Below are 25,187 nucleotides of genomic sequence, written 5' to 3' on the forward strand. Positions count from 1 at the left end.
CAGTCTGCCAGGAAGCTGTGTGGGAAGCCTTTCGTATTTTTCTGGATCGGATTCCTGATACTTCTGAATATCAGAACTGGGTTACTGCCTGCCAGAAGGAAACCTTTTGCATATTCGACATTGGCAAAAACTTCAGCAACTCCCAAGAGCACCTGGAAATTATTCAACGGGTAAGGATTACTGACATTTGTTTAGAAACTGGGAGAGGTTTCAAATTCCTTCCCTTCCTGCTTATTTAAGGGCAAAGTATTTCTCAGGAAAAGGAGGGGGCATGTCTTAGAAGGAAAACATAAAAGTATAGTACACAAAAGAGCTAACAGGCTCAATGTTTGGATACACCCACCAGTAAAATGCTGTTTTTCTTAATCTTTTTGCAGCGAGTAAAACATAGAACCTTCCAGGAAAGGTAAGTAGCACAAGTAGAACCTTGCCACTTGATGTTACTGCCTTCTTTGAAAAGATATGCGTAGATGTGTGTGGATGTGAGCAGATACTCAGATAGCACTGTGGCGTATTTGGTGTGCGCTGTGAGAGATGTGTATGCTGGATGTTTCATAGGACATAGTGATTGAGTCACAAATAATGGATGTGGCCAAATGTCAGAGTTACCTGTTCATTTCAAGACACCACTGAATGTTTTCTCAGACTAATGTGAGCACAAAGCCCTGACAGAGACATTACTTTGCATTACACTAGTGGGGATTTGGAGTGTGACAAAAGTTGTTGTAACTCTCAAAAAGGAAGATAGAGAGCTTAACAAAAGTTTAGCTGAGAGGCTACGCTAAAAAATAACATGAACACTCTATGCCTTCACTTTAGATATCTCCTGTATTTTTATACAGCATGATAGTGTTAACTAACGTGACACTTTATTCTTTAAACTCTTCAGAAAAAGTATGCTCCTGGAAATGCTCAAAAGCCTGAGAACGGCAGGATTAAAGCTACCATACTGAACTCTGTTTCTCTGCATAGAAATACTATAGTGCAGCCGGACAAATCATTGTCCACAACTTCTGATTGATGTATTGTCTTTTTCCTTCAAGTTTTCTCTGATTTTCAGGAAAATAATCTTTTCATAGCTTACACTGTCTCATGATCACAGAGGTCTTATGTATCTTAATTCATTCTGACATGGGAGATCTGACGTATTTTTAATAATGTAGGCCCTAATTAAACTCCCCTGGCAGTCCAAAGGGAGGTCTTTTCATTCATCCTAGTGAAAGCAGTGGCAGCAAGGCATTAAGTGAAGTGACTGATCTCAGAGTTCTTAGGTTCTCTGTGAACAGAACTGTTTTCCCTAGACACGATTCAGAAGGTGAAGTAAATTCTATGAAATTACTTGTATTTTAGCTGGAAATACAGACAGCAATGATTATGCATCGTTGGACTTCATAATGGGATATGTTTTGTATCTTCTGTGGATGTCATGTAGAGAAATCAGTCTCGATTATAGATACAACACTTAACTAGACAACATTGTGAAAACATTACAAATAATACTTTAGTCCTCACCACACAAGGTATCTAGAGGATGTGGTAAATCAGTTGTCACTCAATTCTTTTTTTATGTTATTAAACATCTAGGTTGTTCCTGTAGATGCAGCTCAGACATTTTTTCTGCCTATGCTACAAGCTTTATGCTGTCTCAGTTAACACCACACTACACATTTGCAGTGCTCTTAGTTTTTTCACTCATATCAGTTTTCACAAATGCTCCATCTGTATGCACTGTAAAAATTTTGAGGAATTATATTTCACTGCCCAATTTCAGGAGAGAAAAATCTCAAAATGTACCTTAGAAGATTCTTACCTAAGAATCTCATTTTTCCCAAAAGCTAAAAATGAGTAACAATTTGGTTTTAAGGCTATAGAATAATTTCTGTTCTAAGTACAAGAATCTTTAATGCATCTATTTATTTTAAAATGTACTTAGAGATAGATATTATTGCTGCTTTTTGGGCAAGCTAACAGTAGTTATTAAAAATGTATTCATCACCACATGACTGTAAAAACAGAAAATAATATCAACAAAACAAAACCAAATCCTGTGATACATCATACCCACCATATTCTTACTAGAGTTTTTAGCTGTCTTCCTTGGGAACCTTGGTATGCATTAACCTGTGAATATTACATCCAGAAGCAAACATTAACATTTGTACATCTCAAAATAATCTGGATCCAGGAATCTGACTTGATACTATGATTATTTGGAGGCATCCTTATGGTATTATAATGCAGGCTGACAACTGAAAAATAAGCCCACCCATTATTTTCTCACACCACACCATATGAAACACATCTGGAACCTGAAATGTCCATTGAGTCTAAAATCAGGGGAATCCCAAAGCTTTCACTGAACTACCTAAATAGGATGACGAACAGCAAAGGAGACAAAGGTTGGTTTAGGTGACGTACAAGAAGTCTTGCTTCCATTTTAGACAGTGGTCAACCCTTCATTAACTTCCAAGAGAGAAAAAAACGAACCCAGTGCACTGATTTAATGTCTGTGATCCCATACCTCTGGTGGCATTGATAAAATGTGTCACAAAACCTCATGAGCAGATTCCTGGCAGGATTGGTAGTCCTTATGCTGTTCCACTGCCTGTTTAATCAGGTGTCAAAATATTCCAACAGAGGTAAATTTTCTCATTTAAACTTCAATTAATATATGGGTAATTTCTATATGTTCTTTGGTTTTTAACACTTTTGTACAATATGCAGATAACTAAATCACTCATTTCTATTTGATTGATAGGAAAGACGAAATATCTGCAGAGAAAACAGGAGGCAAAAAGGTGGAAGACATTCCCTCCATTTCTACAGGTAAAATCAAAAATGTTTGTTGTGTATCTGCCCATTAAATAAAATTTCTAAGGCAAATGATTCTTAAGTCTTAGAAGAGTCTAATTTTATGAAGGTTGTAGAAGCATGACAAGTTCATTGAAGTAGAGTGAAAATGTTTTAGCAAAGCAATCTTTGAGAAGGGATTTTTTGTCTCTTTACAACATGTTTGCTACTCAAATGTTGCATTCCAAATTTGTCTTCAAAAGCATATGTTTTCCTAATTTCAAACTTAGATAGTATAGGGTTAATTTTTTTTTCAGTTATAAAATGGCATTTAGAGTGTCAGCTGCTGCATTTCATTAACCAAAATAAGCAAGTAAGGCAAACAAAGACTGACAAGCAAGAAAGTCAGAGGGATGCGAACACGATAAATTGATCTGATTATTACAATTAGACCTACCAACCCCTTTGTGTACTACAATTCTTTAAAATAATATTAGAATTTCATGCAGTGATAAAAATCGAAATATGATCATTTTGGTTCAAGGAGAAACCATCCTGATTACATATTTTTTTGAGGGCCAAATATAAGAGTCTTATTGCTAAGGACTTCCAGCATGGTAATTTTGCCTCTAGGTGGTAAACTCTGTCAGACAAAGTCTCCTGTTACTTTGAACTGAACCCTAAAGAAAAGTGGCTGTCATGGAGACAAAGATATCAATTGGCAAAATTAAACTTAGACGTTTGGTGATACACAAACACACCCTCCCGAGGGAAAGCTGCTCCAGTGAGCTGACACCTGACCAACATAGAAAGGGGAAGGCTTTTGATGTGCAAACTGTTCTTTTCTGACTTTTTTCCAACACCCCCACAGGTTCTCCTGGCACACCCCTCTCTCCATATGCACCTAATGGCACATTGCTTAACGAAATTGTTAACGACACAAAGACTCCTGTGAAGGTAAGGGCACCCTGTGTTGCTACCCACTTTTTAACTCACCTTTTCCTTTTGACCTCAGCTAGCAGGAAAGAGGGAGAAGCCTTATAAACTGTGCTTACAAACCACAAGTGCTTCCCTCTGTTCAGCTAGCAGGACTGAAGGGGTTTATTAGCATCTCTTATACACTGGAGTAGGGCATGGTACTTCTTGAGTATGTAGTAGAAAGTACAAAGGCATGCCAACCAGCTTTTAGGCGGTTTTCATTGTTTTAGGAGAGGCCTGTCGCCTATTTTGCACTATTTTGTAACCTTGATCTTCATTAAATAATGCCAAAAAAGCATACCTGCTGGGCTTTCCATAACACAGGAGATAGGACTGGGCCTTCCTTGCCTTTTTCTGAGCAGCCAGGTGTCAGAGGGCTCTCTGCTGCTGTCTGCTCAGAGCAGCCATGCAGCAGGGCACTGAGCCTGCCCCTCTGCACACCTACAGCACGTGCTGTGAGAGAAACCTCTGAGCGAGGGTGGGGCGCTGGGAGGGGCTGTTGTTTTCCCTGTCCTGGCTTCTGTGGGCTCAGCACAGATGTGTGGCCTCAAAACGTAGGGAAAAGCTGCAAATACTGTTGGGAAACAGCAAGCAAAATAAGACTACTTTTAATAGCAGTAATGTCAACTGCATAAGAAAGGTGCATCACAGGTAGGGATAATTCTACTTTATTATCCAGGAAAGACAAATGCAAACTTCTGAATGTGAAATAGCTACGTGATTTTATCATGATGGAACTAAGACTTAGTAACAGTCTCTGTGCAAGAAAGGCTTGATTCTCTTCATCTTCATTTAAGCATATCAAAGGCAACTCTTAAGTTACAGTAAAAGAAACTTGTTTCCAAAAACAGAAGAATTAAGCCAATTGATATGTCTAGGAACATTCACCTTTTGTAGAATATAGTTCAGAATTTGGGGATGAGCTTAAGAGGGAACATTTCTACCTCTTGACTACTGAACTGGGGGGAAGGAAAATCCTCAATTTTTTTTCTTCACTTTTTGTCCTTTCCTTTCCTTCTCCAGGACCTGGGAACAAATGCAGTCCCTGAACTGCCTGTGGAGCAAATGGTGGAATTCAGTGTCACTCTCACTGATCAGGAGTACACAGCTGAACTCAGTGATCCCAACTCCCCAGAGTACCAACAACTAGCTGCCAAATTTCAGCTGCAGGTAGGGAGGCTTAGTGAATGCAAAAATGTTGACTTTGGTTGAGGTTCATTCTATGAAATTACCTTCACCTTGAAATAGAATTTGAATCTACTGCCCTCACTTTAAACAGGTGATTCTTGTTTTCTCAAGACCTTAACATTTCCTTCATGTATATTATTAGCTTTTCCCCTCATTTAAGCCATCTGCTCAGCCACCAAGCTAACAAGCCAACATTTTTGACAGCAGTAGAACTCAGATAACTGATGAACAGAAAAACTTTAGGAATATCATTCAGACTTAATCAGGAATTCATGGACAGCACTTTGTCATAATTTAATTTCTACAATAAACCTAATAAGAACTGTAATATAAATGTTAAAAGTAATTAGCTACTGTTGTCTGAACTATCCTTCAAAGGACTTACACTCATTGTGCATTACCATAGTTTATGTAAGAATTGGAACATCTGTGGTATTTTCATATAATTAATAATATTAACTGAATGTTCAGCCATCAGTTTAACTGATAGCTGTTAATGACTTGAGGTTCCCAAAAGGTCTTCTTAGTAAAATTAACTAATGCTTCTCATCAGTTTCATGAGCATTCCTTAGTGGAAACTGTTTCACTTCCCTGGTTCAGTTCCAGATATGTGTAGAAAAACAGTGAAGGATACATGGGCAGAGCTGACAAAAAAATGGTTTCTCTGAAGATTTCCAGTATTATTCTCAAACAGATGTGCCTACAGACATTGTTTACATTGTGCACATATAATGCCTCTTCTAGTCAAAACCATGTAATTGTACTATTGTTAACAGTAGAACTAAAATGTATTGTTTTTCCATTTGTACAAGACAGTTAAAACTGTTTAATTTCTAAATTATCTGTCAAATAATCTAAACCCCTTTACAGTTGCTTAACATTTCTAAGTAATTAACAATTTACAGGTGACGTGAGCCACAAAATTATTCATGAACCAAAACTGCTGAAAATGAGAAAACCATTTGATTCATGTTCGTTTACTTGCTCTGTTATGGAATAGATTATCACTTATTTACATAATTACATTACTAAGAAAAGCAATATTTTGTGCTTATTTTTGGCTATTAACAGGTAATACAACAAGTATATGCAAAGCAGATATTTTATTTAAGCTGAGAAATTATGATACCAAAAAGAGGGCAGTTGAGACTGTTTCCTAAATCTCCTCCTGAAATATGAAAAATATTGTCTAGGTAGTCAATTTGTGTTTACTTTTTAGTCATAGATCTTACGCTGAAATTTTTTTTATGGTTTTCTGTAGATGAAAAAAATATTTGAGAAACTTCCAGGATTCAAAGAAATCCGTGTTTTAGGATTCAAGTAAGTAAGAAAACAGGGCTCTCTTTGTTATTAGCTCCTAGGGTTCTCCTCTTCTTTCTTGTCCTGAAAAATGAAGAGACCTGTAGAATGGTGGGCTGTGTACTGCTGTAAACAGAAAGTAGTTTTTTGGGAATATCATAGAGACAATATAACAAGAAGTGCAAACATATCCCAAGTGAGCCTATGACTTCTTGAGTTTCCAAGTAGCTTTGATTACCTGAAGCTTGAAGGATGCAATAAATTCTTTTAATTGTTTGCTAACAACCCTGTATTAGGACCTTTTTTAATGACCAGGTAAAGCGAGTTAATCGTGTGACTGTTTAGGTGATGACTTTTTTGTGTGTGGACCCTGTGCCCTTCCTAAGTGACAGTGAAGGTGCCTTGCCAAGAGGGGATTGCAGGAGGATACATGTTCACACATATAAAGCTTTTCTAGTTGTTGTTTCTCAGGTCTTTTAAAAAATTTAAAATGTTTCATTTTTTTCAGTAAAATTGTGTTCTATCTTGCCATTTCTTCTGGTTTTAGCTTCGTGGTATGTTTACTACTAATACAAACTCTTGTGTACTTTTTCAATAGAGAATCTATAAGGGAGGGGGTACACATTGCATAAAGAATCAAATGAAAAGGAAATAACTGATAGTAAGAAACTAAGGAGCAAGAAAAAAAGACAAATGTATGTGATCTTATGGCACCGCATCAGGAACATTCAGTACTTCTAGCAATATTTAATACCTGTTGAAAAACACTCATATTGCAATGCAATTTTATACAAGACCATCGTTCTTCCTAGCATTTCTTTCTGCAAAAATTGCTGGGGAAAAGGAGACAGAAGAGCAAAACAACCTGCAAATTTGTAGCTTATATTTTTATACTGAAATTAGTAAAACAAAAGCTGTCTACTGCAGTACAAGCAGAGAAAAATCTGTAGTGTCTCATAGTTACAACTTGCAATAACTAAACTCTTTCAGTTGTGATACCAGCAGGGCTGGGATTCACCCTGGTTTCATACCTTGGACTTAGCTAATATGAAAGAATATTCATCAGTGCAGAAGACCAGGACTGATTCCCATTATCTAGTAATTTAGTTAGCTCCTTAGAGTTACAGATCAGCAAAGATGGGAGTGGCTGTCCATTCTGCCGTAGTCATATTACTTCACATATTAGCAGCATTTCCCAGAAGGCAATATAGAGGAACATCACAGGTATTCTGGAGAACTCACCAGCAAAAATAACATTGTAAATGGAAGGTCAACATTGGTGTGTCTTCCAGAGGTAATTAATGGTTCAAGCTACCCCTGTGATAACTACACATCATGTGTAGTAACTGTGATCACAGCAACTACTGCCACAGGTGTCCACTGCCACCATAGAGATTAGCAATGACAGATCTCAAATTGCACCATTTGACGAGGGAAATGGGAAAGCTAATATTTCAAACTGCCATAGTAAAGTAAAATTCCTCTTTCCCCACACAAACCATGGTGATTTCCATTGTTTGGAAGGGAAAAAGTGAACTGATGGAGAGTAGACTGTCATTTTCACATGGAGATAAAAATTATAGATGACACACAGAAGGTAAGATAAATTGTCAAAAGATGGTTGTGATGTGTGTGACTGAACAATTTAACCAGTATAAATGAATCTTTGTTTTTCTCTCTTTTGCAATCCTTTCTCACACTCTTTCTTCTGTGATGAAATGAAGACAGAAGAAGGAGAAAGATGGGTAATCGTTCTTTAATTCATAATTAATAGTTTTATGGATTAATTATAATAATTATTATTAATAATAATGTTAATAATGTATGTCGATAAATCAGTAAATGTCCTTTATCTTGATGTGACAAAGTGAATTCATTGTGTTCTGCCTAAGTACAAAATCTGTGATATAAAGTGTCAGGGACAGTTTTTACTTTAATCTGAATGGTTCACGTAATCAAATTTTGTCAGGATGTCACTGAAGGAAAGAAAATGTTTGACCTAAGAAAATTCACATTTAGGTGACTAGAGATTTATATCATCCATATACTAAACGTGAAGAATAAGTAGGGAAACTTTATTTTCAGATTTTCGTTTTTGATCTGCTGTTTCCTAGCTGTATTCCCATGTACACAGTATTTCCAATAAGTATGTAGAATTTGATTTGTTATCTCCATTATCAAGCCAGATAGAATAGCAAAGAGATCAGTGACTAGCTTGATAAAATGTAGGGAGCTTTTTCCTGCTGATACAAACAGCTGCAGAGAATATTGTTGTTGCTGCTTAAAAGTGCTGCTGGGGAATAATTTGTCTAGCAGTTTCCTAGAATTTCTCTTTTGCTCATACTTTAAAAGGAAGAATTGTCTAATGTGTTTCCTGAATTCTTGCAATGTCATATAAATGCAAATACATAGCACATACTAGATGAAGTAAAATTCTTCTCTCTACAGTTATCTGATATTGCAAAAAAAAAAAAGTAACACAGTGGAGTAGAAATGTTTGCAATGTACTCATTATTTTTCATTTAATTAGGTGAATTTAACATGTATGAAAAATGATGTATTAAAAATGGTGAACATTTGAGACTTCTGTTAAACATGAACATCTAGGGAGAAGCCATATACACCCATTCAGACTTGGAAAAGCTAATTCCCATCGTGAAAAAGTGATTTGCTTGCCACATTACCTTGCTGTTCTTTGAAAAACAGAAAAAAAGATTTCTCAGATTTTTGCTTATCTGCAGTTTTATGAACTGTCTAATCCCTTTTCATAAGTTCCTGAATATTTAATGTGTGGTTATGGCTTCTAATAACCCCAGCATGCATTTATAGCTGTTTGAATCAGTAGTCAATGACTTCAGACTACATAATCAGTTCTACAGATTTCTGAGTAGTCAGATTAAGTCGGATTATGTTAGAAGATTTTTGCAATTTTCTTCAATATGGGAACTTATATTAAAAGTTATGCATAGGAAAAAAAACTGTTTAGGTGAAGGAAAAGTAATTTGAGGGTGACAGTTTAATTAGAGAAATAAATCCGCATTACTCTTACAGAAGATCATATGTTATGGTTGCATATTTGTTTGTTTGTGTGTAAAATCAGTTCTCAGCCAGTGACTGATTTTGCTCCTTGGGGCATTTTGACCTTTTCCCCTTGCAGGTCAAGCAGCACCATAGCACGATATGTGGTCAACTTTGAGAGAGATGGCTCAGAAACCAAAGGCGCAGCAGATGACATCTCAACGATCGGATCTAATAAGGTTGAAAGCGAAAAAATTCCAATATCTCCAGTTGAAGAGGGGGAAATATCAGGAACTAAACTCACAGTAACAGACCTTCAGCAGCTGGTTGCCACTGCACTCCATGAAGACCAGTCCCTGCCAGTGGACCTTGGAACACTTCAGTTTACTGATGGTCAGTAAAGCAGGTGACAGGTGCCAGGCATAAGTGTGAACCTTGCCTTTCCAAACTGATGCAATTTCAGGAGGATGTTCCTTGCTTCTCTAACACAGTTTTCATCTGATATAGTCTATTCTGCTTGGTGTTGCCTAGAATCCATTGGATGTAGAGAAATAAATTTTACAGTAAAATGTGTCTTTATAATTACACAGCCTAACTTGCAACCAAATTAGAGGATCTTTTTCCTTGGTTTTTTGTTCAGAAAATCTGGATATTTTGCACACTGAGATAATTAGGAGAAGAAAAGTAAAATAAATAATATGAATATTCACTGTACTTTTTAACTTCCCAGTATGGACAGTCTCCCTTCTTTAACAAGACAAAAAGTGAGGGCTGCATCTTACATAAAATTAGCTTTCTGACAGCTCTGCCTTGTTTGTAAGCAAACCAGCTAATCTTTCAGTGACATCAACAAGACAGACACTTTAAAGAGCATTTGATCCCAAGATAAAATCAGTAAAGATGTGTTTCACTCACACGTTGAAACACAGATGACAAGCTGGGTGTGAAAACCTCCAGCAGAAGTTGAAGGTCTGCAACCTGTTAGGTAATCCAGCTAATAAATATCCCTTTTTAGTCCATCTATTATTTTTGCAAAGCTAGCCAACTAGTTTTGGAGAGATGGGTTAAAAAGGGGGAAAATAATTTAAAATATTTTATCATATGTCTATTTACTGAATCAACCTTAAAACATAAACCAAATTTTAGCTTTCATGTTTCATTTGCAAACAACATTTTCTTGCAAAAAAAATAATTATTCAGTTGAAATAATACTTTCTGTAAGATTAAAGTGTCATATTTTAATGAAGATTGAAAGTCCTCAGAAAAAATTATATAGAATGCTTCAATAAAAAATATTTTCATCAACTTTCTCCCAGTAGGTAATTCTAATAACCAATTTTAGAAAAACAGTTTGCATGCAAATGCTTTAAAGTTCTCCTTTGAGGGTGTGAAAGGAACAACTGAGCACTAAAGCCAACACACTGACATTAACAATGGTGTGGACTCAGGGTAAAACTGGAATGACTTTAGGCATAATGAGCACAATATAATGAGTCATCATAGCCCATGCAGATTTAACTGAGGGGTTCACACTTCAGATGATTTTAAGCATTCCTCCATGGTTCAGCTCTCTGCAGACCTATCCCATTTATGCTAAATAAAGCATATGAAGATTAGTGCATATTAAATTTGGTTTTCTTCAGAATTGTCTGCTTGAATGGGAATTGATGCCTTTTCTGTCTTAACATGGGTTTTTAAAAGCTGGGGTTTTTTTATGGATAATATTTTAGTATTTTTACTGAGTTTGTGTTTTGATCAGTTTTCAATGTGCCGGTGCTGAAGTATTCTGTTCTCTCTCTCTCCCTCTCTCTGTAATGTTTTCGATTTTCTTTTTAATTTTTTTTTTTCCAGAAACTATTACATCACCTAGTGATTTAGATAATGATATCCAAGGCGTGGTCACTATTCCTCTGGCAGGCCCTGATTTGGTAAGTTAATAATGTTTTTCATTTTTATTTATTTCCCCATGGGAAGTGAAATTAAACAGTGTTAAGAGGTACATAAATATACAAACATTTTCTTATGCTAAAATAATATACCTGCCTTTTGTACATGCTGTAAGGATGAATGTTGTATTGTTATACTGCAACAGAGATACAGTTTAGAGCATTTACAGGTGAATATTACTGCTTGATTACATTTTCCAGTTTCAACTTCAAAGTAAACAGTGTCTCATCAGTCCGATAGTACATCTTAATGACAGAAAGAGAGCAGTTCACAGGGCTAGGTAAGGTCATCTTTCTTTGACCATTTTTGAAATTACAGGCAAAGTGATTAGGATCACATGCTCATGCCAAACATTTTACAAATCTATGACTTCATGACAACCTTCTAGTATCTGAAGGGGCCTACAGGGAAGCTGGAGAGGGACTCTTCATCAGGAGCTGTAGTGAGAGGACAGGGATAATGCTGAAAGATGGGAAATTTAAGTTAGATATACAGTAGAGATTCTTTACTGTGAGGGTGGTGAGACACTGGTACAGGGTGTCTGGGGAGATTGAGGATGCCCCAAACCTGGCAATGTTCCAGGCCAGGTTGGATGTGACATTGAGCAGTTTGGTCTAGTGGAAGATGTAACCTACCATGGCAGGGGGTCTTGGGACTAGATGAGCTCTAGGATCCCTTCCAACCCAACCCATAATATGATTCTACATTGACTTAGCTATTTGCTAACTCATGTGGCTAAAGATTGCTGCCCTTTTGGCAATGAAACTCAAACATAATAATTAAAGCTGCTTTTTTTAAACATTTTTAGGAGGAACTCCCACTAGGCTATCCCAGTCCAGCAACAGTGGATCAAAGAGGAGACGTATTTGCTCATGAATTTACAACTGAAAGCCCTGCTCTAAGTGAAGAGATCAGCATCCCTGAAGAATTTAATAATTTTATTACATCTGAACCTGATTTTCCTACCAAACCCTCCAGAGAACCATTTCAGGACAGATATACACACACCCAAGTTATTGCTACTGACTACCCGAGTTTCACAGTGCCTTCCAGTGCTCTGGGCAGCACTAGCAGTCCTCCAGAATCAGAGGATTCCTATTTGCCTCCCTCAGCAGATGATTCTGCTGGCAAAGACTTAATCACCGATGGCTATGAGTCTCCAGTGGACCAGGCTACTGCAGGCAGCTTCACCAGCCCTGGCCTCCTGCCTGCTGGAGAGGTGGATTACGAAGCTGAAGAGAAGCAAGAACTGACTGATATAACAGAACCTCCTTTCCAGGAAGTAGACCTGTCTGGACAAGGTAAGACACAAGATTTTTCTATAAGAGAGGTACAGCTGTTGTGACACACTATCAGAGCCATAAGGACTCCTTTCCATTGTGACAGAAGATTTTCCTGGACAGCCAAATGTGGAAAATGTACATTTCTGATGGCATCTTCAGCAAAATTCTCATGCACTTTAGTTCAAGGTTGTCAAACCCAACAACAAATGTCTAAGGATAAGGAACACTTAGCACAGAGTATTATGGTAAAATTTTAAAAAGGCGGAGCTAAAAGACATGTCAGGAAATAAAAAATAAAGGAAGCCCTAGATTAATGAAAAAAAAAAGGTATTTAAAAAATGGAAAATAAATTCCCTTGGGCTCTACAGACTGCTGTGGATGATAGCAGCAAGAGTAATATGATATAATTTCTTCCAGGAAAAGAGTACTATGGCTCAGAAAAGTTTACATATCTACAGGTCTGATTAATGTGAAAAACTTTTAAAAATTTATTTTTTCTGTGTTTGTTTATTCAGTTTTATCCATGCAGTAGGGTTTTTTAGAGGCACCCACCTATATGAGGAAAAATACATAATAAATAAAAAATGGATATATATATATATATGCATACATGGAGAAAAGTCTGCATAATGCAGCCTTTCAAATGAAAAATACCTGATAGACACATTTCCCAGAGCTGACCCTGCAGGTAAAAGAAAGTTCAGACAAAGATAGCAGGGTCAGCTTTAGGGCACAGGCTACTTAGGCTTTCCCCCAGAAAAACAGAATGTCTGTAAGGCTTCTGCTGCCATCACTTCAACCAGTGGCTAGAAAGCCACAGGAGCCACCATGTGCAGCCACTGTGGGAATTGTGTGGGGCAGGAGCCTCCACTGGCAAACCAGCAAGAGCCATGATTTGGAGGAGTTGCCTTCCATCTGTCCCAGCTCTTGTCTGCTCCCTCTCCAATCCTGCTCCCTGTCCTCGCCTTACCATCTTAGTGTTAGGTCTGTATCCTTAAATTTTATTTACACTTCAAAGCCTGTGCTTCCTGTCTAAGATGCAAGAGGTCACTGTAGGCCCATGGGAGGAATTAGGTCTTGGATGAATATTCATATGTGCTTTGTCTCAGATTTTTTACTAACTCTCTCAATGGAAAAGCAGAGAGCAGGTAAGCACATCATGGGAGTCAGCAGGATTCTTTGATGTCCCCACATAGTCTCTAAGCAATACTAAAAAATATCTGCAGAGGAAAACAAACAAAAGGCAAATTCAGGGCACAATTCCAACAATATGCATTAGCTCTCACAACAACACTCGGTGTTTCGGAATCTCTAAGACTGTCATGCTCAAAGCTTGTAAGTTTTCTCCCTGCTGCAGGAAAGTTCCCTGTTCCCATAGGAGGAATCCTTTCCCAGTTCTACCAGCTCCCTCCTTGCCCAGTCCTTGACCTTTCATGTCTCTCCTGTACTGCAAAAGTCTCTTGAAGTGATAATAGTGAACCCTCCTCCCCCTTTCAAGATGTTCTTCCTGATCCAGCATGCCCAAAACCAGCAGGAAGACACCTTCAATCCTGCTGCCTGCAAGGCCACATCCCATAAGGCAAACAAGCAATGTTTGCATGGCTGATTGGAAACTCTCCCTGCATGGTGATAACATCCTTTACAAGGGGCCTGCACAGCAGAAGTGTGGGAGTGGGGAATGTCCATGTATCGTACAACATATAGGATTGTTTGTTTGGATCCAGCAAATAACTGCATCAGCATTTTAGAGGGTAAAGGATGTAAAAGGTGACACTTGGGAACATACAACCATCAGCTCTGGACTGGGAAGAACACAACATATTTCATGGTCATGTTGTTGCATGGTAGTTTATGCACTGAATATAAAATTCCTATTCCTTGGTCTTTCCTTTATACACAGAGTTGAAATGAGAGAAAAGCAAATCCTTTTTGATTAGTAGAGTGATTTAAAGTTTAGGAAAATCAATTCTTATCAGAATCAGTTGTCAAATGTTCCTGAAAATAATGTTTGCCATGAAAAGCTTTAAATGCAACGATTTTGAAATGCATGCTGAGAAGTCTTGCAGTGCTACTGATAAAAGCACAGCATACCTTCAAATAACATACATTATAACTGTGGAAAAGTGTTACATTTTCAGGGCAAAGAAAGTCATGCATTTTTCATTCTATTTGCTGATTGTATTAGGGACTTGATGTCATAAAAACCACATAAAGTTGCATATCTATTTCCCAATTCACTAAATATCTAAAAACTTTTGTTGCCTATCAGCTCAAAATGACTGAACAGAAGAAGCAGAGGGTATTTTACTCACCTGCACTGACCTTTTAAACACTGTTATTTGCTGCATATTTAGGTTAGAACCTGTCAAGCTGCAAAACAGAACAAATTCTAGAAGTGTAAAAAAAAGCCTCCCTCAAAATCAGGTATCCTATCTTGTTTCTCCTTGTTGAACACAAGTTATGTCTAAAACAAGGACCAGAGTATAAAAATTCCATTATTATTTCTGCAGCTGAGTAGCAGGAGAAAAAAAAATTGTTCCCTGTCTAAAAAGTAGGGATGCTGTGTTAGCAATGACTCAAAGATGTAGCTATTACATTTTCTTTAAAGCTTAAAATACACAAAGCATAGTGCATGCTTAACAGTCAGGAGAGCTGTTGAAAATCTGTTTATTGAGTTTTTAAAATGTATACTCTTTAAAACTTTTTCCCTTTTTAAAGCTTTTTTCAATTCTGGCAGTCCTGTGTGTACAGTATTTCCTGTAGTCTTTTATTTCCGTATATATTGTGTATTTCATAGGAAGTGATAGAATTCGATTTTGAAATCAAGATTTGATTAAAGTCAGAAGTGTTAGTACTATTAATTTTAATACGGCAAGCAGAATCTACCTGGTGCAGAATATTTCACACTTTGTTCCTGGCTGCATTTCACAGCTGCTTTTCCTAGTAATAGTTAAAAAAAAAAATCTTTAAACTGTTATTGGTGTGAAGTGGCAGGAAGTACTCAGACAGTGGTGTGCGAGGTTGGACAGAGCATTACGGTCTGAACGGTTGTCCGAAATTTTTCACTAGTACTAATTTTCAGCCATTTCCCCACCCTACTGTCTGGAAGATGGGAGCAAATTTTCTTCATCATATGTTTAGAAATTTAAATTCACTCTTCTTTACCATGAAAGGAAGAACTGGCTACCAAAAATATGGTCTGAGGTTCTTTTAGGTATCAGCTCTGTTTCAGAGATGGGCTTTATTTCACTGGCTGTCACATGTGTGAGCTACAGGCTGGACATCACGTCGGAGTCCTGAATATTGAATGTCTACATCCTACCCCAACTACTTTAATTGCGCCTACTTGAGGTCACTGAGCAAGTAATAAGATTTCTTTCACAGCTCCCAAAAAGATAATCAGACTCAGCCTCCCACAAATAAAAATAGAAAAAGTTCTGCATACAACACCTCAAGAAAGGAGAGCAAAAACAGGTGAGGGGTGAAGAGTCCCTGAGAGGTGTCCTTTCAAGCCGTGCAAGATGGGATTTGTCAGGTGTGGGCAGCACTGGGAGGGGTGAGCCAGGAGCAGGTGTGAGGCTCCTTTCAGTGCTCTGGTAGTGCTCTTTTGCACAGTGAAGCTGTCTGTGGGCAGCAGAGAGCAGGGAGGATTAGACAGCCATGCTGGCCACATGGTGATGGCCACTCCATGCCCTGCAGTAGACCAGAACCACCAGGAAGATGCCAAGCTGTCTTTAAAGTAAGCCTACAGTTCTAAGATTTCACAATAGAAGGAAAACCATGGCACAAATTTCCAGAGCCCCTCTTGAAAAGTTCTGACATGCCTGCATCAGATATCACTGAAAAAAAGTCAGATATCAACATCTGACTTTTCAAAAGGTTTTTCTTTGCTGTAGCACCTTTAAAATCTTGTCTATCTCTATTTTCCATTAACAACCAGTCAAAAAGAAAAAAACAAAGCTTTTTTTCCCCTACTGTCTGAGATGATATCCGATCACTTTTCTCCAGCATTCCTCTTTCTTCTTCATATTTTTCTCCTTCTGGAGCTAAAAGTCATTAATATTTCTTCTGTATGGTTAAAATCCTTCTCTTTGGAGTCTTCCTGTGACTGAAATAGTCTGGCAATTCAAAAAGGAAGCAATTTATGTGATGTATTAGACAGACTGTTATTTCAAAAAACAAAATAATTGCAGCAGTAAAACAAACAATAATATTTGGCTTCCTAAACAGTAAGAAGAAATTTAATTTGAATTTTTTGTAATTGTAGTGACTAACAAATTGTACAATCCAGGTAAATGTTTATCCCACGATTGTGGCCATCATGGAGGAGGCATTATTTCTGGAAAAGTTATTGCAGAACAAAATAAAGCAAGCAGTGAAATCCTTCAGCTACTCAGTTGTATGCATCTCAGTTTGATCAGCCTGGGTCACCCTCAGGCTCTCAAGAAAGACTGAGAGAGACTCTGAAGGGTTTATTGCAGGGTTTTTTCTGTGAGAAAAAAACATTGAAAAGGAGTACATGATGGTCACATCTCTGTATGTGTAACTGATAAAAGCCTCATTAATTATTGCCATAATTACTCTCATGTTCACACAAACCTGCTGTGAGTTGTACCCTTTAATATTTTCCTGCTACCCAAAAGTTAATTAGGTGGCACACTCTTCACTCAGCCTTGTTTCCAAGTAATCTCTAGAAAAAAAACCCTCAGTTTTCAGCATGTTTGAGAATTCTTTCTGCCTCTGGTTCATCCTCAGCTGCCTAAGCACTGTCTTTGCTTAGCACAGTTTTCTATTTGGCATAACCAGCATTTTCACAGAAAAGAAGACTCCATTGTTTCTTGCAAGAACCTCTCTGGATGTTCCCAAGACTGGAATTCACCCATTCTTTGTGCCAGGAATTCTCACAATTTTTTTCACATGGATGGATATAGAGGGTAAGAACTCTTCTGTTTCCTTCCATATTTTTCTGTTTTCCTTATGTTTTCTTTGATCATAAACTGACAGGATTTTCTTGCATTTTTCCCCATCAGCTTCTCTCTGTGCCCTTCCACTTGTCTCTTGCTGCTTCAGATGTGCAAATAATGGTTTTTGTGAAGGTTCTCTGGTGTCTGGAGAAGTGAACAGGTAGGTCTAGCTATGTCAATTTCTCAAGCACTATGTACAATATTGAGTAGTCTGAAAATTGTCTATGCATTGAAGATGAGGCTGAATAGAAGATTTTCAGCAGGCCCATAATAGGGTATGTTGGATTTAAGGAAAAGTTTTGTCAGTTAGAACTGATTGCTCAGAGTATTCCTGAAGAATCCTAAACACATTAGCATAAGTTATTAGCATCTGGTCAGAATTTAATGATAGCATTCTGCCCAGCTATCTCTGTGCTGGGAACAGCAGGAGCAATCTGCATGAAATCAAATCGACATAATGTCTTCAAAACATACTTTAAAAAGCTGAAATTATATTACTACTCCAAGCAAAAAGGTTTGAGAGAAAGCAAGAACTATCTGTTTTTCCAATTTAACACATGACTTGTTTAAATTATTAAGCTATCCAACCACTTCAGTTTTACTTTGTTAAGTTTTACTTCCTTCAAATATTATTTCTTGTTCATGACCCCCCCAAATACACAATAAAAATGCACCAAAACAAGTATTTTTTTTTAACTCAATTGGTAATTTCTATGACTCATTGAAATGACTGTGTGAAGTCCAGAAAACAATTTATATTGCTGCTAAGAAAATTTGTTTATCCAGATGCAAATCTTCTGAGCCAGTTGTATAATGAAAAAATATAACACCTCCTTCTGCGCCTATAAAATAGCAGGAAGATAGACCTCAGTGCTCCACCACTTATTCAATCACACTTTGTAGTCAAGCCTACAACCCACCCATCATTCTTCCTCTTTGTTACAGTTCATGAAGGAGCTCTCCCTCCTGGAGGGACATATATGTGTTGCTGCATGTGGTCTAATTCCACTTTGTTCCATAAAATTAATTTTCTTTAGAACTAAAGTGCTAAAAACTTATTTGAGGCAGTTTACAGTCTTTAGATATGACTGCAATAATTCTAATTGTCTAATAAAAAGGGAATATAAAAGGCAGAAATAAGTTCAGAATTTGAAGAGCCAGTATCACAAATAATTTTAATATATTAATGTCCTGAATAAAATTAATTTAAAACCCCTGACCTTTGCAGTAATGTAATCAGAAAGATATTTTAAAATAAATAATACAGACTTCTGAGCTGGGAGTGTAAGGTTAACCTTTGCCATGTCATAAATGAATGAAACTAATGAAGTTTACTTGTCATGCAGTCCAGTTGGAACAAATACCAGGCAAAGTGGCACTGCTGAGACTAGCATGCCCTAAATAATTCATTTCCCTCACTTATTAAAAATCCTTGCTCTTGTTAGAAATGCTGGCTTTGAGAAAGAATATGTTATGATCAAATGGTACTAAAACTTTGACTTTTTTAATTATTACCATCCTCTTTTTGGAGGATTCAGTGTCCTTCCAGCCTAAGAGAGTCCATTTGACCTCAGCCTAGAAATTCTGTTAGTCTCGTTGGAGAAAAACTCACGCCACCTGCATTGGACTGTTATAGAGAAGTTGTGTCTTGGGTGCTCTGAATCATCTCTGCTCCATCATGTGCTCCATATCTCAATGGAATTTTGTATCTCTGTCTACAGAGAGGGCTTGGCCTTCCAACTTTGATCTTCTCAGCCCTCTGTAGATGCCTTATGGAGGTAGCACTGATGCTAATATTTGAGCAAACAACTCAAGCTGCTTGTTAGTCAGTTTGAAAAATGCTACAGTATCTAAAACTAAAAAACAAAAATAAAAATCTTAATAAAAATAAAATAAAATACTTAAATGGGGACATGTTTTGACTAATGTTTATGCTAAATTTAATGTGATTTGTGTTTATGAAAAATGACAACATAAACTTCTGACAGGGTGTCACATACTTTTTTTTATTTTTAATTGAAATGTACAAGTAATTTCTGACTTCTGGCTGAAGATAACATGCAATTTTTTTCCAAGAAATCTTTAACATTTCTTTCTCAATTATACTATCTATAAAGTTCTGTAGCAGAAAGGACTAAATTCAATTTCAAGCAATGATATGCAGGTATAAATTAGAAGGAGGCAGAAGTTTCGCTTCCATTCTGTAGAATGGTAAGATCATTACATGCATCAGCAAGAACAAGATTAAACCAAGCCTGGATGCAAAAGATTTAATTTCTTCTTCATTTTACTGCATTTACATGTTTAGATTTCTCTTTCATTGTTCCCCAGTTGGTAGACTTTTAAAAATTAAATTATTGTTGTATACCATACTTGTAGAATAGTGGTGCCAATAAGAGAGTTTTACAGTCAAAATTTTATACAGGCTTAAACCTTCCTTTAATAACCATCTTTATTGCCATGCAGTTTGCAATAATGGCTTTTCAAGCAGAGTTGGAGCAGCGAATAGTTGGCACTGAAAAGCCAACCAGGGGTTGATTGAGAAAACAGAAATTATTATTAATGAATGGCATCTTCATAGCTGAGGATTTCAATTCCTAAGGTCTATCTTTCAATAAAAATTGCCATTGTTTTAATTTATCTTTCTAGAGATCAAAAAGAAGGAATTTGGAAAAATACTGTAACACATTTCAGTCCTTTCTCCTAAATGCATATGTACCCTAGAGCAGTGGCTGAAGCCCTTGTTAAACTTGTCTTAGCAAATTAAGTCCAAAGTTCCATTCTCATCCCTATTCTATATCTATATCTATCTATACCTATATCTATATCTATCTATCTCTATATCTATATCTAGCTATATCTATATCTATCTATATCTATGTCATCTATATCTATACCTATCTATATCTATACCTATCTATCCCTATATTTTATTCACCATTTCAGAATCAGGCACTAATTGACACTTCACAATGAAACAATAAAAATCAAAATTATTCTGAATAAATCTTGGAGAACTTCACAATATGTCTACATGATACTGCAAAGCTTGAATTTAAAAAAAAAAAAAAAAAGTAGTGTGGCTTGAGGACAATGTGTCAGGGTTTGACCCTGACTAAACACTGACACTCCAGCTCTCTCTTGCTACAGAAAAAACTGCAAAAATACACATCAATCTCGTGAGTCAAATAAGATAGGACAGTGCCAGGAGGACACATGAAAAGAGAGCAAACAGGCTTCACTTAAAGTTGCAAAAAGTGATTTAATTACCTAACAGAGTTGGAGGAAAAATGCAAGGCAAAACTAAACTTTTCATACACTATTTTTGTTCACTCGACCCCCCCTTAAGAAGCAGTCTCTGCACTCACCCCCCCCCCTTCCCTCTTTCCAAACCAGCAACACAGACAGGGGGCAGGTTGAGGGGTTCTCTGGTCAGTCCAATCAGGGAGAGGGGTTCTCTACTTAGCTATGGGGTTCCTCCCACGAGAGACAGTCCTCTGGGAACTTCTTTGGCATGGGCCCAATCTCACAAGCAACATCCTGCCCGAATCCTGCTGCAACATGAGTCTTTTTGTCCATAAGGTGCTGTGTAGACTCTCCCGAGCCAAGGCCAAGCTGCTTCCATCCCAGGAGCAAGGAAAAGCCCTTTCTTTCCCAGTCAAGGCCTTTGTTGCTTTAACTCTTTATGAGACTCCAAACTGGATCACAGCTCTCTCCAGGCATCCACCTGCTCCTCTGATGTGGGCTGTGAGTGGATTTCTGCATTCTTGTGGACTCCATGAGCTGCAGGGAACCTGCTGCTCCCCCCCATGGCCTTCGCCATGGCTAGCAGAGAGTTTTCAGCTCCGGCGCCTGGAGCACTAGAGCACCTCCTCCCCCACCTTCTCCACTGACCTTGGTGTCTCCATGCTGTTCTCCCTCACATATTTTCACCTCCACCTCCTCCTCCAACTACAAAGAAGGGAAAGAAGTGTGTGCTTGCTTTGTTTTGATTTTTTCTTAAATATGTTTTCACAGAGGCATAACCAGCACCTCTAATTGGCCCAAACTTGGCCGGCAGCATGTCCATCACCTTCAGAGCCATCAGAGATTGGCTCTGCTGGACTTGATGTAAAAACTTCCAGAACTTGCACTCAGGACACACAAGAGCCATCTTTGTGCCACTCCCCACTCCTCAAACACCTCCGCAGGCCTACTACAACAGCTTCTGAGAGGTCCAAATTTCTCCTAGATGTTAAAAATACTTTACTGATGTTTTGGGCCAATCAAAACCACCACACAATGCGTGCCTGAAAGCATCAAGACAGAGAGTTTCAAGGGTAGTACATGGCAGGGTGGAAGAGAAGAAGAGAATAGGCTCAGCACCAGCTGCAGTTACAAAACATAATTAGTTTTTCCCCTGCTGTCCAGTTGTTTTCCCCTCTTATTAACAAGTTCTTTCAAAACTAGTGCGAGAAGGTTAGTGATGGTAATATTTAATAGTTCTTTCATGTGGAGGGAGGAAAGTATTTTGCGGAGAGCTAACTAGTTATTTTTTCCTATTTTTAGTTTCCCAATATATCTGTAAATTCTATGAGCACTTGGAGTAATTGTTTCGTCTTTGTATCATCACTGGTACTCAACAACCATTTGGGAAGTTAAATGAAACTCATATACCTTAATCCAAACATTTTATGTAAGAATAATCCAAAATACTCTCTTTTAAAACTGTCATTTTTTTTAAAACTCAGCATATGCCATAAGACTTCTGTGCCCCAGTGTTACACAAAGGTCTCTTGAGGGATTTCAAAGCAAACCTGCAGCCAAGGCTGTATGGCTCCATTTTCCTGAGCTGTGAGTTTAACATTCAGCATTCCTCCTGCTCCCTGGCAGCAGTGCTCTGGCTGTTCTGAGCTGCTCAGCTCCACAATCCAAGCATGCTGGGTGCATTCAACAAGCCAAGCCTGCACTGACGCCTCTGCTCAAAGGCATTATTAATATCAGTAAGACTGAAATGTATTCCTACAATGAAACATAAAGCCAGAAGTTAAATACCTCCTTCTATCTCTCTCCCACAGAGTCACTTTTTCCATTTCAAACTTTGCAAAAAATCAGGCAACCTACATCCAAAGCACAATTTAGAAGAATAAAATACTGCTCATTCTATGATTTTCATTCCATTAATTGTTTCCTCATACAAGTGACTATATGGTACGGTGGAAAAAACCAAAGTGTATTCAGTGCTTTCATTTTTCCTGGCAAGGTTTAAAGTGCTCATCTGACTATGAGATTTTAAAATAATCCCTGTTTTTGACTTTCTAATTTCATGTTTGTCTTTTCTGTTTCAGGTCCTTGGTCAACACATTAATTGAATTTATATCATGTGACTTCTATTTTGTTTTTTGTTTTTATCATTTTGTAAACTAATAAACTTTGATACCACAAAACTGTCTGATGGTCCCATCATTTACAAAAATTTGCTCTGTTTTTTTTCATGTTGCACAGTTGAGATAAATAGAGAGAATGGGTGGGAATTTGGAGAGTATTTTAAGTTCTGAAGGATAAGTATTATAACCTGTTAGATTTTGTTTCCAAACATTCTAAAGTAAAATAAATCAAAAGGAGCATTCCAAGTGCTCCATTTGGGGTGCTCTAAAATTGTTACAGTGTCATGCAGGATTTTAAACTCCTGAAGGAAATTTTCAAATTTAGTTGAGAACATTTAGCAATGGGAATAAGAGCTGCTAAATCCTCCTGAAGCTATTGTTTTAAGGGAGAGGGGGTTTTATTCAGCTTTGATTCTATTCCTTTGTGGAAGTGCTTTCCTATTTACAAATTCATCGCTGCTTGGTTTTGCTTCTCTATTTTATGCATTGATGTAAGTACCAATCAAGTCCAGACTTCCAAGATTAGAATGGCACCTTGCTTGTTTATGATATATTTTATTTAAGATAAGATATATGATATTACTATGGTAGTAAATAGTGCAGAACTTCAATACAAAATAGCTTACAATACATAACAGCCATAGTATCCCTGGCATTTTTTAATCTATTTTCATTGTAAATGTACTTACAAATCCCCTTACTTCACAAGAGCAGATTTAATCTTTGTTGCGCCATTTTTCAGTAAGGACTTTACTCAGAAAGCTGATGTTTAGAGTGCTTGAGCACTAGTATGTCATTTTATATGGCAATCTCAGTAGCAGATTAGGTAAAGGTTCTGTAAATGATAGAAGTGACTTGTCACATTATGGAAATAACCTACCACTGACCTCCTGTCCCTACAAGGTATCTGATTATACACCTCACCTCTCTGTATAATATTCTTACATTCTTTTCAGAATTTTGGGTATGCTTTAAACACCATCTACTGCTGTATTGTTTAAATTACTTTTGTGTTTCTGAAACGCTTAATCCTCTAAAACTGCTGGAACATGAGGATTCCAAAGACGGTCATTATGGTTCAGCATCAGGTTTCTCAGCACATTAATTTGACACAGGTCTGACTGACTTCCATAAAGTCTTGAGGAGCTTTGCTTTCCCAAGGACAGATGAATCAATCAGAATACTAACCCTCAGACACTATGTAAAGAGATTTCTTTCTCTGCACTGAAATGTTGTGTGAGCTGAGTAAGACCAGTAACTTGTACCCAGTGAAAAGTTTATGGACAGCCAGGCTGTCGGGAGCTGCCTCATTCTGCTACTCTCAGGCAGACTTGGCTGCTATGAGGGAAGAGTTGCAGAGCAATAAAAGTAGTCAGAGCTTGTCTTTGTTCTTAAAGTTTTGTTCTTAATCTTTATGCACCTTTGAGGAACAAGTGAACCGTTCTTTGTTTTTATTTCTTCAATCATTGCAGAAGTAAATAATATCACTGACCTCCAATAAAGAAATCGTGGTAAAGATCCCAGTGAGATGAGGACATTTCACAACTCAGTTTGGGGGCAAACAACCCAAATCACAGAGTTCATTTTCCTGGACAAATTACTCATCTAAGCAGGAAAGTCAGTAAAACAGGATTGTCTGTTTGGTACTGAGCAGAAGGTTGGCTTTGATGCCAGCGTGGAGCCCAGCTATAGAAGCATCCTTGTAAGATTCGTTCTTAGTGAACATAAACAGGATTAGTAAGCTTTGGTTGTTCAATACCCTGAATTCTGTAGTAGTTTAGATTTTAAGGTCTTGATTTCACAAGTTTTATCTTACCCTTTAAGTTTTCAGAGTGTCAGGTAGAAGTGAATAGTTCTGAGAATAATGAGAGAAGATTACCATTACTAAGCAGTATTTTATTAAGATAGGAGATACTCTTCTTGGGACATCATGTGAGAATGGAATTTATTTGCATCTTTCATGCTGAGAACATTGATAATGAAGCACAAGGTATGAATTTTTTTTAAATAAAATGAAGGCTTCTTTAAGTTACACAGAACACCACAGTAGTGGAGTGAGTAGTGGAGTTAGAGCTGCAATCTCAGGCTGTTCTGTGAAATGTTAGAAAACTCAAAAAGTTCCATGTGAATGCTAAGGGGAAAAGGTTAAGACAAAAAAGAATTTTTAGGACTGGAGATGGAGGAGAGATGGGGTGCATTCCCAGTGAACTGAGGTTCACTGGAGTCAGTGGAGTAGGAGTTGTGTTGGCTTCATTGGACATTGACCCTGGCTTCTGGAGAGTTCATATAGACAGACAGAATGACAGCCTGGGATCATTCTGGCTCTTTTGGCTTGGCTTTGCAGTTAGAAAGAT

The 25,187-nt window shown here is 37.5% G+C and overlaps 1 protein-coding gene across 1 annotated transcript in view; it reads left to right on the forward strand.

Annotated features, from left to right (window-relative positions):
* The first annotated feature begins 350 nt into the window (after positions 1 to 350).
* IMPG1 (interphotoreceptor matrix proteoglycan 1) overlaps positions 351 to 25,187 on the forward strand; it is a 36,454-nt gene continuing 11,617 nt past the window's right edge. Inside the window, exons 1-9 of the mRNA XM_085056746.1 lie at positions 351 to 406; positions 2,759 to 2,826; positions 3,662 to 3,747; positions 4,792 to 4,938; positions 6,218 to 6,276; positions 7,980 to 8,000; positions 9,413 to 9,666; positions 11,125 to 11,201; positions 12,029 to 12,521. Of these exons, the coding sequence (XP_084912872.1) occupies positions 351 to 406; positions 2,759 to 2,826; positions 3,662 to 3,747; positions 4,792 to 4,938; positions 6,218 to 6,276; positions 7,980 to 8,000; positions 9,413 to 9,666; positions 11,125 to 11,201; positions 12,029 to 12,521 (1,261 nt within the window). The remainder of the gene's footprint in view (positions 407 to 2,758; positions 2,827 to 3,661; positions 3,748 to 4,791; positions 4,939 to 6,217; positions 6,277 to 7,979; positions 8,001 to 9,412; positions 9,667 to 11,124; positions 11,202 to 12,028; positions 12,522 to 25,187) is intronic.

This window comes from Lichenostomus cassidix, chromosome 3 (assembly GCF_008360975.1).
Source record: "Lichenostomus cassidix isolate B80296 chromosome 3, HeHo_3.0, whole genome shotgun sequence".
Lineage (NCBI taxonomy): Eukaryota > Metazoa > Chordata > Aves > Passeriformes > Meliphagidae > Lichenostomus > Lichenostomus cassidix.